Consider the following 16,263-nt stretch of genomic DNA (forward strand, 5'->3'; position numbering starts at 1 on the left):
AGAGTTTTTTTTTTTTTCAATCAATTGCCATTGGTAAAGCTAACACACCCATGGTGGGTGGCAGGGAGAGGTCAAGTTTGAAGGCTATTATGAAACTTGATCAACAGAAAATAACTGTTTTATAATTAATGATGCTAACCTTAGTTAGCGATGATGTTACTTCACACAACACTGTTTATAGCATCTTTTTGTGAAGCTCAATGTATACAAAATGTAATGGAGGTATCCTCCCAAGTTAGACAGTTTTTTTTTCTTTTTTTTCCCAGGTGTACACAAGAATATTTTGGAAGCTAAGGGCTCATGAAAACTGAATCCGTTGGCATTATTTTTACAACTAAAGGATTTTGCCAAAGGAATTTTCAGTTTACAATTAAAGAAAATGCAATGCAGAGCACCCCAGCAAGAACAGCAGAAGTAACGACTATCCTCTTAGGCATCCTGCCATGATCAGATCTAAGTAACATTGCCTCATAAATAGGCAAGCAATTCACAGCTGCAAATCCAGCAATGAATAGTTGGACGAAGAACTCATCTAAACTTTCCATCCTAAAAATAATTGTCGCAATTCCTCTGAGAAATGCTATCAGATTGATGATTGATATCGTTGCTAATGGCACAAACATAGGTGAAGGAATCCCAAACGTGAAGACGCTTTGATCATACATTTTTCTTTCATCCTGGCCTGCTACTTTGCTTGTAACGTTGAATCCTTTCGTCGTGATGCCTAATTTCTTCGTTAGGAACTCAATTGAGGCGAAGAGATAAGGTGACAATGCCTTCACGTACCACATTCTTTGGTCGTTCCAATACCTTTTTATAGTGCCTTCGAACAACATAAACTGTATAAAATCGTGTGCATAGGCTCCAAAGAACAGGAACACATACAAGAAGAACCATGGATCAAAAACCTGTCAGAAGTTCCAGAAGGAGTTATAAACTCAATTGTCCTATATTTCTACGCTAGCGGAATGAAATGAACATATAGAGGAAAGGCTAGCCCGTTTGGCCAAGCTTCTGGGGAAGCTAAAAGTGCCTGTGTTTAAGAAGTGTTTATTTTAAAAAGTTAAAGGTGTTTGACAAGCTTTTAGAGAAAAAGAAATGGGATACTTTCGTTTAGAAATGGGATACTTTCGTTTATGCACCTTTGGCCAAACTTAATTACCTAAATATACAAAACCTATATATATATATATATATATATATATATATATATATATATATATATATATAATTAAGTATATTATGTGTATAGTATATGTATATTTAAATATAAATATATAAAACCTTTACATTTGTTGGCCTTTTTGTAAACTAATGACTAAAGGTCTTGGGCTGCAATTTCCAAAATAAATACTTTTGAATAGTAGTAGAAGTTGTTTTCTCAGAACATAAAAGAAATATCTTTGCCCTAGAAGCACTTCTGGAACCTTAGCCAAACACAAATTATTGTTTTAATATTGACAAAAGTATTTTTCAAATTAGTTAGCCAAACACAAACTGCTACTCTCCAAAAATATTTTTCAAAAAGCACTTTGACAAAAAACACTTTTTAAACTAAGCAGATCTCGGAAGCTTGGCCAAATAGGCTAAGGTTTCAGATTATGTACCTTGGGAAAGATGGAGATATTGTTGAGCAGACTCAGTTGTGGAACGCAGGCATACAGAGTGACCGGTATACACCAAATTGGCCATAAAACATAGTGTATGTAGCAATTAGCCCTTAAAATTCCCAGAGCTTTGGTTCCGAATGTTAATGGGCTGTATTTACAGGATAACACTTCAAGGTGTCCAAAAGACCATCTTTTAACCTGGCTTAGTACTTCATTTAGATTTATTGGTACTTCACCTAAAAATGCAGGCCTTTCAGTATTGCAAAATATGGAATCCCAGCCTTCACATTGCATCATATAACCTGTGAATATGTCTTCTACAAGTGTTCCATACTTGATCCCCATCTGAAAATTCGAGATGTGTGATTGTCATTGCTAAGAAAAGAAAAGAAATTTTGTACTGGAATATTCATCATTGTTCATTAACTAAACTTTCTGGCTTAATCTCAAGTCTAATTCACACTCCAACAAACATATCTAGGATCACTATACTTCCAACCCCACTTCTTATATGGTCACTCACCTTAATAAAATTACCTAGTATAGTCATTTATCATTTTTTTGTCCCAATAAAGTCACTCAAGTTTATACATTCATCTTACAAAGTAACAATTGCTTGAAAGCCCCTTTAAAAATGAGAAAAAAAGGTCCAAACTAGTCCCTTAAGTTTGAGTTTTGAATTGACATAGCTCTTAATCTATTGCAAGTTGAATGGCCATACAAGGAATTTACTCGAACAAACCTATAAGCATTGAATGGCCCCGAATCTAATTTATCCCATATTAGACACACTTACCTTCTAAACTGAAAAGTGACACATCCTCTTCAATGACAAATATCATAAATTATTCCAAATGCAAGTTTGAAGAACATATTCATTGAACTTTATTTAGGGAAAAATTTACTTTTTGGGCCGCCCTAGAAAATGATAGCCGACAAATGTATATAATTTGTATATTAAGTATATTAAGTATCAATATACATCTAATATACATATTGTATACATATTACATACATAGTTGGTGTATATATTTTGACTAGCACCCGTAATAAATTTCGGCTGACAGGCCAAAAAAAAAGTTTTTTGACTTAGAATGTTTAACCTCATACCTTGGTACCCCAATCGGTGTAGTACTCATAATTGCAGCTAGCAACATGACGAGCCTGCTCTATGACTGACACAGAGGAGATACATATATTGCGAATATGGCTATCTTCAGAGTGTCCTAGTGAAGTAACTGATGATGGGCTACCAAAAAGAGCTCGGCGGTTGAAAAAACAACCAGTTCCACAGTTATCCGGGCCACCCAGCCCATCTAAGCCCGTAGGTGAAATTCGAAATGTACGTACATTATCACCCCCATATATATCGTCCTCGTTGAGCCCATGATAACGTTGAGGGAACTGAACGTACCCTAATTTACACTTAATTGACGGATCACAAAAGTAACAAAGGATGCGTTGAGGCGTTTGGGGATCATTTGAGTACATGTCACAATCAAGGGTCAAAATTAATGGTGCATTTGTCATCGCTTCCGAGACTCTGAGCTGCATGATAGAACAAAAAGGAAATCAAGCTAGTACTCAGTTTATTTTGAATCTTGAGAAGCGAAACAAAATAACATTTAAGATATCAAGTGGGGCGGCGAATCAAGATATTTTCTATAACAAATAAATTAGGTGAGCATCAATGATCACAATACTACAAATTGGGTTTTGTATCTTACCAAAGCATTAAGTGCCCCAGCCTTGAAATGATGAAGTGAGGTTGTGCTTTTCTCTCTTGATACATAAATGAGATTTGGAATTGAGTAACCTTTGATATCTTTATCTTTGTCACTTTCCAATAATACCTGCTTAAAAGAGTAGAAATATGAAAAACAGGTCCACCTTGCTGGTTCCAGCATGTTCATTTGATAGTAAGGTATACCCTCTAGACGTACATTGTTAAGAGTAAATGAAGATAAATGTTAATTAGCATGTAGTAATTCTTACCATGAATCAAACATTTTAATCTTAGTTTTCGGTTGGCCATAAATTTTATTTATAGTTTCCATTTCAACTTAAAATATATTATTTGAAAATTAATGTTTGTTTTATGATTTAGTTCATCATTTCAACTTCAACTAATTTAAAGAATATTTCATCTTCTAGACAAAATGAGTCCATGAATGTCATAAACCCCAAGAGGTATCTAATTCATTGCCCATAAAATTATATTGGATTGTAAACTATGTACGAAATTGATTAGTTACCTAAGCACAAAAAAGCACCTTGTATCGGTGGTTGAGTACCACGTGATTGAAAAGAAGTGTTTAATTTATGCACATCAACAGGTGCCGCATAATCTGACAAAATAATGCACAATATAGTCAACTTTTTGAGCAATTATGTTACTTAAAAAATAATTGCGTTTTATTCTTGTAGTTGATATGGACTGGTAATCCACAAAAGATGGTAAAAATATCAATATTTCTCATTATCCAAAAGGAATATTGGGGAATGATACACACGAACAAAAAAAGAGAAAAACAAAACAAGAATTAGCTAATGAGAAAAACCTGGATTATAGCGGGATGATCATTGGGAGTGAATCCTTTGGTCCATTTGCTAAAAGCTGCACGTTGTTGTGGATCGGTAATACACTCTTCAACAACCTCACCTCTTTCAACAACATTCTCTATCCTCATCTTCATATCCTCGTACAAGCTCTATATAATGACATAATAAGTTAGAAACTACGTTATATCATATACTTACATATGCATATTAGTTTTTATTATTAATATACTTAGTAGGGGTGTTCGGAATACTGACTCGATTTTTGCTTAAAAGGAAATCAAACCAGACGATTTTTAAAATTTTAAAATCAAAGAAACCATTATAGTATAAATTTTTTTGGTTTCAATTTTGTCCATTTGGTTCGCTTTTTGCGATTACTTTTATTTTACCACATAATTGAAATAAATGATCCAATTGGTTATGTTTGTGTTATCAAATTTACTAGAACCAAGATCCGAAAGCAAGAAAATGAGTATTTGTTGGCTATGACTCTTATAGGAAAGGGTAGGAAGTGCATCGATCCATAGACAAATAAGTTTATTTTTTACTTCTAGAAATGTGGTACTTGATGAAGTGTCATTTTTATTTTTTACTCAAATTTTTTTGTTGAGCTGAGCTGATCTCATATTTTGATGATTAACAAACATTACACAAGAACCAAGTTCTTAACATGTCTCCTAGAGGAACTGGTGATGATGTTAACAAGGTTGCTGAAATATTACGCAGACATTGAAAGAACCATGTTTGTAGCAGACGACTGATGATCAATGGTTACGAAGCTAATAGCCTGTTTGGCCAAGTTTATTTTCCCTCAAAAGTGCTTATTTTTTAAATAACTGCTTATTTTAAAAAATAGAGGTGTTTGGCCAATCTTTTGGGATAAAATAAGTGTTTTTGGGGAGTAGCAGAAGCTAAAAAAAAAAAAATAGTTTTTGCTCAAAAGCACTTTTTTGAAAAGTACTTATAAGAAAAATACAATTAGAAGCACCTTTTAAAAGCTTGGCCAAACACCAACTGCTAATCAAAAGTACTTTTTAAATTAATTGGCCAAACACAACTTGCTTTTAGCCAAAAGTACTTTTTTGAAAAGCACTTTTGAAAAAAAGTTGTTTTTATAAGCTTGGCCAAACAAGCTATAATTCCAAGTGCAAAAATTAAGAATTTCTTAAGGAATTGAGTTTATGAAATAAACGTGTCGATCAAGGATGTGTGATCAAACATGGAAATACTGCTTGGGAGTTGTTGATAGTAAAGTTTGCACTAAAATTTTTTTTTTTTAAACCAAGTCAAAGTAACTATATAGGTTGTTAGAATATTTTCTTTTGGACTGCCGTAACTTTGTTTTACTGCTTTTGAATAACTTTGTTTTACTGTTAGTAATTAGTTAGTTAGAAATATATTCCGCAGAGATATTCCAGGCTAGGTTAGTTAGTTAAAGATATACTCTACAAAGATATTCGAAGCCAGTTTATGATTATCTTTTTACTGTTTTTTCCCTATAAATGCCAAGCTAAATATAGCTAAATAATATGCATTGCAGTATATTTTTCTCTCAGTATTTTTTCCTCTGTTATTTCCTATGTTTCTTTGTTAAAAACCAAAGAATTGGTATCAGAGCCATTTTCTTGATGGACCTGTGAGAGATGGATTCTGAAAATGGCTTTTCTCAAATAGCTCCTCCTGTCTTTAATGGTGAGAATTACCATCTCTAGGAAGCAAGAATGGAGACTTATCTTGAGGCTTTAGATCTTTGGGATGCCGTGGAAGAGGATTATGATGTTCTTCCGCTGCCAAATAATCTCACCGTGACCCAGATCAAAAGCCAAAAAGAACAGAAAATCAGAAAATCAAAGGCGAAAGCAACTTTGTTTGCTGGTATATCTACAACAATTTTCACGAGAGTTATGGCTCTCAAAACAAAGAAAAGAAATTTGGGATTATCTGAAGGAGGAATACACAGGAGATGAAAGAATACGAGGCATGAAGGTGTTTAATTTAATAAGGGAATTTGAATTGCAAAAGATGAAGGAATCTGAGACCGTCAAAGACTACTCAGACATGCTTCTTGGCATTGTTAACAAGGTAAGGTTGCTTGACACTAAGTAGGCGTTTGGCCATGAAAATCAATTTTTTTTTACTTTATTTGAAATTTTGAAGTTGGAGTTGTGTTTGGTTATAGTTTTTGCAAAGAATATTTGGGTGTTTGAATGTATTGAAAGTGAATAATTCTCATGGTGAACTTCAAGTTATATTTGGAATTTTCATGGCCAAACGTTGATTTCCAAATAAATTGAATTAATTTTTCGAACAAAAAGTGAAAAATTATCACGGCCAAACGGGTCCTAAATATAAGATTCAAGAATTGTTGAAAAAAATTCTTGTTACAGTGCCTGAAAGATATGAAGTATACACAACTACCTTGGAAAACACAAAAGTTTTGTCCATAATTACCTTGGCAGATTGCTAAATACATTACAGGCACAAGAGCGAAGGAGGCTTATGAGGCAAGATGGTATGGTTGAAGGAGCCTTGATAGCCAACCACAAAACTCAAAGCAAAGGTAATAATTAAAATAAAAATCACCGACCTTGTCAGCATTGTGGCAAAAAAGGCCATCCTCCATTTAAATATTGGAAGAGGTTAGATGCACAGTGCAAGATTTGCAATCAACTTAGTCATGAAGCAGTGATTTGAAAAAACAAATCTCCAAAATATGAAGTAGATGCCCAAGTCGCCAATGAAAAAGAAGAAGACCACTTGTTTGTGACAATATATTTTTCAATCAAGAATCTGATTTTTGGATGATTGACAAAGGGTTGTACAAACCACATGACATATGAAAAACATCTTTTTAAAGAGTTTATTATGTCTATGGAAAACAAGAAAGTCAGAATCGGGAATGATGACTATATTCTTGCAAAAGGAAAGGACTGCATTTAAAAAAAGGGATGTTCTTATGTGCACGATATTGATTAAAATTTGTTAAGTGTCCACTTAAAAAAAGGATTTAAATTGTTACAAAAATAATTTTAATTTGATGCGGATGTTCTTAATCCAACGAGAGATAAACACATGCCGAATTTGTTGATAATCAAGAGCCGCATTATGGATCAAGATTAAAATTTGTTAAGTGTTGTCTAGAATTTGCGGTTCCCAAAACCAAGGTGGAAAAAGGATTTAAATTGTTATTCGAATTAGTTAAAAATATATTCGAATATTTAATTTGACCAAAATGCCACTACAGCATGAGATTTTTTTCACGAGTTAAAATGAGAGGTAAAAAATTCTCATTTAATCCAAATCCATTTACTCTTCTTCAAAAAAAAATCTCTCAATTTTCCACACTCCATTTTCGAAGATCCAAACACATGCCCAATTCTCCTTCATAATCATCATCATCATCATCTTGGAAATATAGATCCAAAAAAAATCCAAATGTGAAAGAAAGCTTCCTAATACCAAGTAGAACAAAGTTCATCCAAATTTGATCAAACAATTAAGAATTTAAAGAAACCCACTTGGTGTTCTTCAAGTTTTCGCCAAATTCTAATAATTTTCTTCACGAAGTCAATTCAGCCAACAAGTCTCCAAACAAGAACTTTCAATCGCCTTTAACAAGAAATTTTCAACCTTTTTTTTTTTTTTCGGAAAAAAAATTCAAATGAGTGTTAGAATATTTGTCTTTGGTGTGCTCCAATAACTTTGTTTTCTCCCTAAATCAAAGCTTTTAAATAAATTTGCTTTATTATTAATTAGATTAGTTTTTTTTCCTTGAAATATATTTGGGAAAACGATTCACTATCCTAGCCTCTAAATTTATAATGTATATTTTGAGTTGTTAAATTAAAGATATAAAAATGGAGGGAATTTAAATTTATCTATGTGGCAGTTATTCTAGGCATAGTTTATGATTATCTTTTTACTCAAAAAAAGGGCATTTTTTCTTATAAATGCAAGGTGTGTAGTTGGCGTTTTTGGTCAAACGTTGGGGGGTATTTTGACTATTATCTCATGAGAGATAGTTAGTTAAAGTTATGACAAATAATATAATTATAAATAATATAATTCTGTTTGACTGCATTGCAGTATATTTTTCTCTGTTATTTCCTACATTTCTTTTTTAAAAAACCAACATAGGTGAGGTATGTTCACCTCAAATAGTTCAGGGCTTTTTTATAGTAATAAATTTTAGAAATAACTAATGGTGGACTGGTGGAGTAAATTAACGAGGTAATTTTGGAGAATAAACTCTATAAGATAAAGAGTTATGACAGCTATAGTTAGTACTATGTTTTTTTCCTGTATATCCCAAAGCTTTTTATTAAAAATATAGTTGCCACATTTTTCATTTAAATGAAAGCTTCCCTCTCTGGTTCTGTCTTTATTTATTACTAGATAGAATACAATAATTTTAGTAATTTCTGCTAACTTAGTTTCTTCTATATAAATATACTTAGTTTCTTCTATATAAGTTACCTATAGTGTATGATCAAAATATACGTGAGATAGAATTCTCATGCCGTGCTCTCTTTCTACGTACAGATTTAGGATTTAGATTGCAACATAAGGTGGTTGCTCAGTTGTAATATGTATGGCAATTATATTGCAATCGACCATTCGTTTTAGTCTTTCGCTTCGTTACCCAATGGATTTGTAAGTTTCCCGTTTATATTTTAAGCACAATTTATTTTGTATAGATTTATGTGTTCCTTCAATATCGTGCTAGTGTCGGTTGGTGAAAATCATTTGATAATGATGTGGGCGTTTTCCCCTTTCACTTTCCTTGGCACGTAAAAACACCGTATAATCGAAGAGAATCTTATGCCATTTTCAATGGTGACCTCTGATAGTTTGACTTGTGTGATTACGTTTGACATCTTAATACTTAAGAGATTTAGGAATCTGCCCACCAAAGGTGGAGGGAGGAAAAATTATTCCAAGTTCACCAATCCGAGACTGAGAGATTTAGAAATTTAAAAGCTTAAGCATATGATACTGAGAGAAGGTAGAAATTTTAATGGTAATAAAGTGAAAAATGAGACAGGCGATAATATCTACAAGTATAGAGTTGGAGTAAAATTGTAATTAAGCACGTTATCTTTTAAATTAGAAAAAAGTCGGACCTGCCGTTGTCAGGTAGCTGGTCCCAACCATCTGCCAGTCCTCGTCATAGGCTCGTCATCTTTGAAAATTATATTTAGGGTGAAGTGATTAAAACGCTCCTAAACTTGGCGTGAATTATTACTTCGTCCCCGAACTATGTCTAGTACTAAAAACACCCCTACACTTGAATAGATGAATTTAAAAATGCACCCGAGCTGTCTCCTGGGATAGCAAGTGGTCTCAGACTTATTTATGCGCGTGAAAGGGTTTAAAAATTGCCACATAAGCAGCTCAACAGTAAAAAAAAAAACTATTTTTTTTTTACATATCCCTATCATTTTTTACATATCCCTTTATTTTTAATTATCCCTAACCCAACTGCTAAAAAGACCATTTCTTCCCTATTTATGTGTTCCTCCATTAAAATACACCTCAAGTTCGAACTCAAAATTAATTCTTGAGTGTGTTTTCTGATTACCTACCTAATGATTACTCAGTACCTAATATATTATATAATGTAATATGAAGTACGACTAAATGGATAGCTGGCTCTTAGACTTCATTCATCATCAAAACTCAATCTAATATGTCAAATTCAGTTATTACTAAAATCAAAATTATGAGAGATCGAAAGAAAAAAAATCAAGAATTGACATTTCACTTGTTACCAAAATCATTAGTATGTGCAAATTTATGATTCGTATGAGGTCTTTAAAGATAATGGGTTATCTCCCAACCATGCCAGAGGAAGAAGATAATAGATGGGACGGCTATTTGCTAACTTGTTTAGAGATTAGTTTGTCATTGTTCTTTTTCTTTTCACTGTTGTAGAAAAATAATAAGATGAGGCTATGGTGATTTACTTGATGTCTTTTTATGGGGTTTGAAGAAGAATGGTGGAAGAAGAAAGAATGGGGAAAGAAAGAAAGGAAGCATTTAAAAAAATTCAAAAAAAATAAAAAATAAAAAAGGCGAACTCTATGATGATCTGGGTATGAAATTTTCAGAACCAACAGAAGCGATCCTTACATCCCCACTTTATCGAGTTTTCTAGACTAAACCCTAACAATTCCATGGAAAATTTGAGAGATAGAGGGAGACTTTAATCTGTTAAGTCTTTTTCCTTTTTTTCTTTTTTCTTTTGGCTTTTAATTAGTCTACGTGGATCACACATCAGCTAAAAAGTCCAACTAGACCGCGAGTGCATACACGTTGCTAAGGTCCATGAGCTCGGGAGCGTTTTTAAATTCATTTATCCAAGTGTAGGAGTGTTTTTAATACTAGGAATAGTTTGGGGACGAAAGTAAAAATCAGCGCCAAGTTTAAGGGCGTTTTAACTACTTGAGCCTTATTTTTATTCTCTGTCACATCACATAAAATCTAAGAGAAAAAAACGTTTGTAAAATTTATGCTCCAAAATAAATATTATCTGTTTTAATTTACGTAAAAGTGTTTAACTGAATAAGCAATTAAAGAAATAAAAGATTTTTTTTTCAAATTTGTGATTTCAGATAAACTATAGATATTTGTGTGGTTAAAAATTATTTTATTTAAAATAAATAAGTATTTTAACGTTAAGTTGTTACTAAATATAAAAAAATGTCGTTATTTTTTGAACTGACTAAAGGGAATGGGTATCACATAAATTAAAACGAAAGATATAATAAATATTCATATAGTTATAAATTATCTCATTAGTCATAGTTAAGTGATTTTTTACTATTTTAATTTTTAACAGCTAAAACTAAATTACCACCAGTAATTTCGATAAACATTGGGAATAGTTATTTAAAGTCAGAAAAATTGTATTCCGAGTCGAGCCAGTCCAAGAGCAGACTAGTGCTTGTCATGTTTAGTAATATAGTTCCAGTATGGACAAATAATTAAGCACATATAAGAGTAATTAAATTAATCAGAGTGCTTTTAATTACCTCAATAATCTGAAATTGAGAATTTGTAGTATGGTTTCGCCGAAAATACTCTTCAGGACACCTTTGCTCAATCTTATTTTCCTTACAATAAGGTAACCAATTCTTTGCAAATTTAACCGCTTCCGTAAGAGCAAATAGATTGAGCTTCGATCCTCCATCATCCGATACATAAACCGAAAGTTTATCCATCGGATAATCATAAGCTAATACAGATAAAGCTGTGTTAACAGTAGTTAATGGTGGTTCCTTAAACGGATCAGCCGTACATATAAATATGTCAATTGCTGGAAAATCATTTTTGTTGACTAATTTCTCGAGATTTTCGGGGAACTGTTGACGAGAGATTGGGTTTATGAAGAATGATTGTGATGTGAACCACATGAATGCGAGGATAACATCAGAAATTAACATGAAAATTGACGGAATTGATAGAGTTAATGTGACTGTGTGGTGGTAGAATAAGGCTATAATGGCAAATGCGTATATAGAAGCAAATGCACGGTTGAATAATTTGCGTCCGTGCATTATTTTCACGGAGTTAAGAGAAGATTCTTCCATTTTGTGAGAAGAAAATAATCTTCAAGCTATAGTTAGAAGAGAAGAAAGGAAGAGTTGAAAAGACAGCATCCCGTAATGGGGCGGCTAATTGGATTTGCGGTCGATGAAATTAGCAGACAGCCATATTATATAGATGGAGGAGGGATCAAGTGAATGGCTATTTTCTGCTTACAGCAATACACCTATTTTAAGTAAAATTATTCTCCCTTTATTCCAATTTATGTAATAAAGTTTGATTAGATGCGGAGTTTAACAAAAAAAATGAAGACTTTTAAAATTTATGGACTAAAATAAGTCATATATATTTGTGCGGTTGTAAATAATTTCATTAGGGGTAAAATTAGAAGTTTTAAGTTAAATTATTTTTAAATATATGTCATTCTTTTTGGGATAGACTAAAAAAAAGTGTATCACATAAATTGAAATAGAGGGAGTACCTGACAAGTACGATAGCAATTTTTAAATTTCAAAATGACATTATGTGATTATGACTATTAATAAGTTGGAAAGTGATGTATGTGAAGCGTAAGGGGTTGTTTGGTAACCAATTAGAGTTATGCAAGCATTACTAATACATGGATCAGTTATGACGGAATTTATGTTTTATTTTATGCAGAGATTAGTTATTTCACCTTCTATCCTGCATAAAATAATACATAGATTTCATCATAACTTACACATATATGTATTAGTCATGTGGGTTTCTAAATTGCAAACCAAACACTGTATTAAGTTTATACATGAATAACTTACCTCCTAACCCGCTATCAAACATGATATTATTTATGCTGAATTTACGGAAAGGTCTTTTGGCCACAATGGCCCAAATGAGATAAATTCATATGACTGTTTAGGTCAAATTTAATAATTTATGCTTACTTAATGTCATTTCTATCCTTTTTTCTCAAAGTTTATCTTAATTTAAAATTATCTAATAGAGGTTATAGTGGGTTTTACATAAGTGTGGCCAAATTTGGCTCAAATTGGTGTGGCAATTTAGCAACTCCCCAGAATTTAATACCTGCATAACCAGGGGCGGATCTACAGTGGCGGGTGTGGGTTCTCGGGAACCCACATCCGCTAATGTAGGTCTTATTATTATATTGAAAATTATAGTCAAGTATAACAATTATCAATTTGGAACCCACAACTATATAGCCGATGGTTCACTGGCAAAGAAGGGAGACCTGAAGGGAATTTTGTCCCGATGTACGCGGGATCGATTCCCGGTCGACTTACTTTTTTTAATTCAAATTTACTTCTCCTTTTTTTTTTTTCCAGCAAAAGGTAACCCCACCTTTTTTTTTTTTCTATTCCTTTTCCAGAAAACACGTTTCTTTTTCTTTCTTTTTCACACGTTTCTTCCTTTTCAAAACACCTTTCTTCTTCTTTCTTTTTCAAAAAAAAAAAAAAATTACAAAGTCAACTAAAAAAATATCTAACCAATAAATTATTACTTTTATCCAAATCCCAATATTTCAAATCAAATATTAAACCAAAACAAATGAGAAACAAGAAAGCTAGGGTTAAAAAATAAAGTTTATTTCTCCAATCTCCAATCTCCAATCTCCATACCAAAGTCCAGAACCAAAGTGAGGCAAACATATTTCATCTTCAATCGCAACAAAGGCATAATACCGGTTCGAGGTATTTCTTTCTCCAATTCTCCATACCTTTCTTATTTTACTAATTATTATTGCCATCTTTTTGTTCTAGCTATCTTCTTTTACTAAAAAATTTAGCCTATTTCTCATTGAATCAAGTGTATCGAGTGTTGCTCCATACCAGAAGTCCATAAATAGAGTTTAAATCATAGAGAGCATTTGATAAACTTTATTCAGGGGTATTTGAGTGTTCTACCTAATTTGTGAAATTCCTAATGTTATATTTTCTTGCAAAGCTCATATTTGATGCTTTAAATGTATCCGAATTAAATTAATATTTTGTATTTAAACAGGTTGAAATTGTGAAGTGAGAATCGATATGATCACAAAATTTTTTAAGCCTCAAACCACTTCAAATTCTCCTGCGCTAAGCTCTCCTCCATGTCCATCTATTCACAACGTCGATCATGTCAATCCTTCTCGACCATCAGGTAAAGACAAGATGTTGGATTTGGGTCCTCTTGAATCCGATCCTCGCTTAAAAGAAAACAAATTTCCGATTATTCTCCCAAATCTACGTGATAAAGTGAAGAGATATTACATTAACAAGGGTCCGAAACTAAACTCAGGATCTTTTTGTTTTTCCATTAACATATTTTGGTGACAAACCGCGTTCTTTTCATTTTGATTGTTTTGACACTTCATATTCGGGATGGTTAGAATACAACATTGAAAAAGATGCAGCTTTTTGCTTATGTTGTTACTTGTTTAAAAATGAGACGGGAGGACATGGAAAACAAGTAGGTGATCCTTTCACAATGGATGGTTTCAAAAGTTGGAATAAGGGTTTAGAAAGACTTAATAAGCATGTGGGTGAAGTGAATAGTGTTCATTATCGGTGTTTCAAGATGATATTAGATTTAGATAATCAAGCACAATCTATTCTAACTTACTTTGACAAGGAAAAGGAGGAAACTAAAAGCAAATATCGGGTTTGCTTGAATGCTTCGATTGATGTTGCAAGATTTCTTTTAAAAGAAGGAATGCCTTTTCGAGGCCATGATGAAAGTGAAACTTCCACAAGAAGAGGAAACTTTTTAGATCTCTTAAAGTGGTATGCGGGTAAGAGTGAAGATGTGAAACAAGTTGTGTTAGAAAATGCTCCACAAAATGACATCATGATTTGTCCAAGTATCCAAAAAGACATTGTGAGTTCTTGTGCAAAAGAAACAGTGAAAGCAATTGTTGAAGACTTAAATGGGGATTACTTTGGGATATTAGTTGATGAGTCTAAGGATGTCTCTCATAAAGAACAAATGGCTCTTATTCTGCGGTATGTCAACAAAGAGGGTAAACTAATTGAGTGATTCCTTAGTGTTGTTCATGTTAAAGATACATCTGTACGATCATTGAAAGACGCGATATATTCTTTACTTTTAGAACATAATTTGAGTTCATCTCAAATTCAGGGACAGGGTTATGATGGAGCTAGTAACATGTAGGGAGAAATCAATGGTCTTAAAACTTTGATTATGAAAGATTCTCCTTCGGCATATTGCACACATTGCTTTGCTCATCAATTACAATTAACTCTTGTAGCTGTTGCAAAGAAGCATCATAAGGTAGATCAATTTTTTGATATTCTTGCTAATGTTTTAAATGTTATTGGAGGTTCTTTTAAGCGTAGGGAGATGCTTAGAGATGATCAAGCAGAAAAATTAAAGGAGCTACTAGTGCTCGGTGAAGTTCATACAGGAAGTGGATTGAATCAAGAACTTGGACTTCAAAGGGCAGGGGATACACGTTGGAGTTCTCATTTTAAGACAGTGCGTAACTTTATTAGTTTATTCTCCTCAATTATTCATGTACTTGGAGTTCTTGCTAAGGAGGGTTCAAATTATCAAGAGAGATCACTAGCAAAAAGTTTAGTAGATGACATAAGATCTTATGAGTTTGTGTATACATTGCATTTGATGTTGAAAGTGTTGGCAATTACACATGATTTGAATATGGCCTTGCAAGGGGCTGGATAAATGCTAATTGGATTTGTGGTCGACAAAACTAGCAGATAGGCAATATATATAAAGGGCTCAAGTTTGCTGCGTATAGTAATACACCTATTTTAAGTAAAATGCCTGGTGCGTACTATAGCAAACTTGGACTATTAATTTGGAAAGTGATGATACGTGAACGTAACTAATCCCCTCTAGTACTATTATGTCCATTATTATTTCTCAATGGTGTGACTTAGGCCTATCAATAATACACTTAATTGAATGTTGAGTTATTTACCTCAAAGAATAGGAATTGGATAATGTTAGTGTATACGGTAAAAACCGGATATATGCGAAGACTGGTGAGATCGGGAGCCGATGATATGATCAAATGAGCACGAGTATGATCGGTCTTTCCTTCAGATCGGGGGGATCCACCGGATGTGGCTGATCCGAGATAAGAGAAGTAAATCTGTTGGTCCGGTGTATTCGGACCAAACTCTGCGTTGCCATTATGTCACGACCCAACCCCGTAGGCCGTGACTAGTGCCCGAGCTGGACACTCGTACATACCCAATAACCAGAATCAGTATACAAATAGCTTATACGTATACAAAGGCCAGACGTCATTTTCAAAGTGTCGCATGTACAGATATATATCACAGAAGCCAGTAAGGCTATCATAAAGCACAACATCCCAAAATATACAAACACAAGCCGACAAGGCCGCCACGGCGAATGGGACCACCCAAAACATAAATCAATACGGACATAACGAACGGTAGCCGGTCGCAGCCACGTATATGTCTACGGACCCTAAGAGTCATAACGGAATCATATGACGGAGACCGGGTCCGTGGTACCCCCGAATGAACATATGCATATACAACGGAAGAGTACG

The 16,263-nt window shown here is 33.4% G+C and overlaps 2 protein-coding genes across 2 annotated transcripts; one reads left to right on the top strand and one right to left on the bottom strand.

Moving 5' to 3' along the window:
* Positions 1 to 102: 102 nt before the first annotated feature.
* LOC132031383 (cellulose synthase-like protein G3) lies at positions 103 to 11,879 on the bottom strand. The gene is made up of 6 exons (XM_059421317.1): positions 11,207 to 11,879; positions 4,172 to 4,321; positions 3,338 to 3,463; positions 2,721 to 3,158; positions 1,608 to 1,955; positions 103 to 908 (listed from the first exon to the last, which is right to left on the bottom strand). Exons 1-6 carry the CDS (start codon positions 11,762 to 11,764, stop codon positions 360 to 362), a joined length of 2,169 nt encoding a protein of 722 aa, XP_059277300.1. The 5' UTR covers positions 11,765 to 11,879; the 3' UTR covers positions 103 to 359.
* A 2,307-nt stretch (positions 11,880 to 14,186) lies between these two features.
* On the top strand, positions 14,187 to 15,401 carry LOC132032103 (uncharacterized). Its single transcript, XM_059421899.1, has 3 exons — positions 14,187 to 14,718; positions 14,761 to 14,859; positions 14,968 to 15,401. The coding sequence occupies exons 1-3, from the start codon at positions 14,187 to 14,189 to the stop codon at positions 15,399 to 15,401; spliced, it is 1,065 nt and encodes a 354-aa protein (XP_059277882.1).
* Positions 15,402 to 16,263: the final 862 nt, after the last annotated feature.

Source organism: Lycium ferocissimum, chromosome 9 (genome assembly GCF_029784015.1).
Source record: "Lycium ferocissimum isolate CSIRO_LF1 chromosome 9, AGI_CSIRO_Lferr_CH_V1, whole genome shotgun sequence".
NCBI classification, from domain to species: Eukaryota; Viridiplantae; Streptophyta; class Magnoliopsida; order Solanales; family Solanaceae; genus Lycium; species Lycium ferocissimum.

Excerpts from the sequence above, each read along its gene's own strand:
- LOC132032103 (XM_059421899.1), top strand. The coding sequence starts at position 14,187 with ATGGATGGTTTCAAAAGTTGGAATAAGGGTTTAGAAAGACTTAATAAG. Across the intron at positions 14,719-14,760 it reads GCGGTATGTCAACAAAGAGG|ATACATCTGTACGATCATTG; the intron begins GTAAACTAATTG and ends TTCATGTTAAAG. Across the intron at positions 14,860-14,967 it reads ACAGGGTTATGATGGAGCTA|CTGTTGCAAAGAAGCATCAT; the intron begins GTAACATGTAGG and ends TAACTCTTGTAG.
- LOC132031383 (XM_059421317.1), bottom strand. The coding sequence starts at position 11,764 with ATGGAAGAATCTTCTCTTAACTCCGTGAAAATAATGCACGGACGCAAA. Across the intron at positions 4,322-11,206 it reads CTCAATTTCAGATTATTGAG|AGCTTGTACGAGGATATGAA; the intron begins GTAATTAAAAGC and ends GTCATTATATAG. Across the intron at positions 3,464-4,171 it reads ATCATCCCGCTATAATCCAG|GTATTATTGGAAAGTGACAA; the intron begins GTTTTTCTCATT and ends TCTTTTAAGCAG.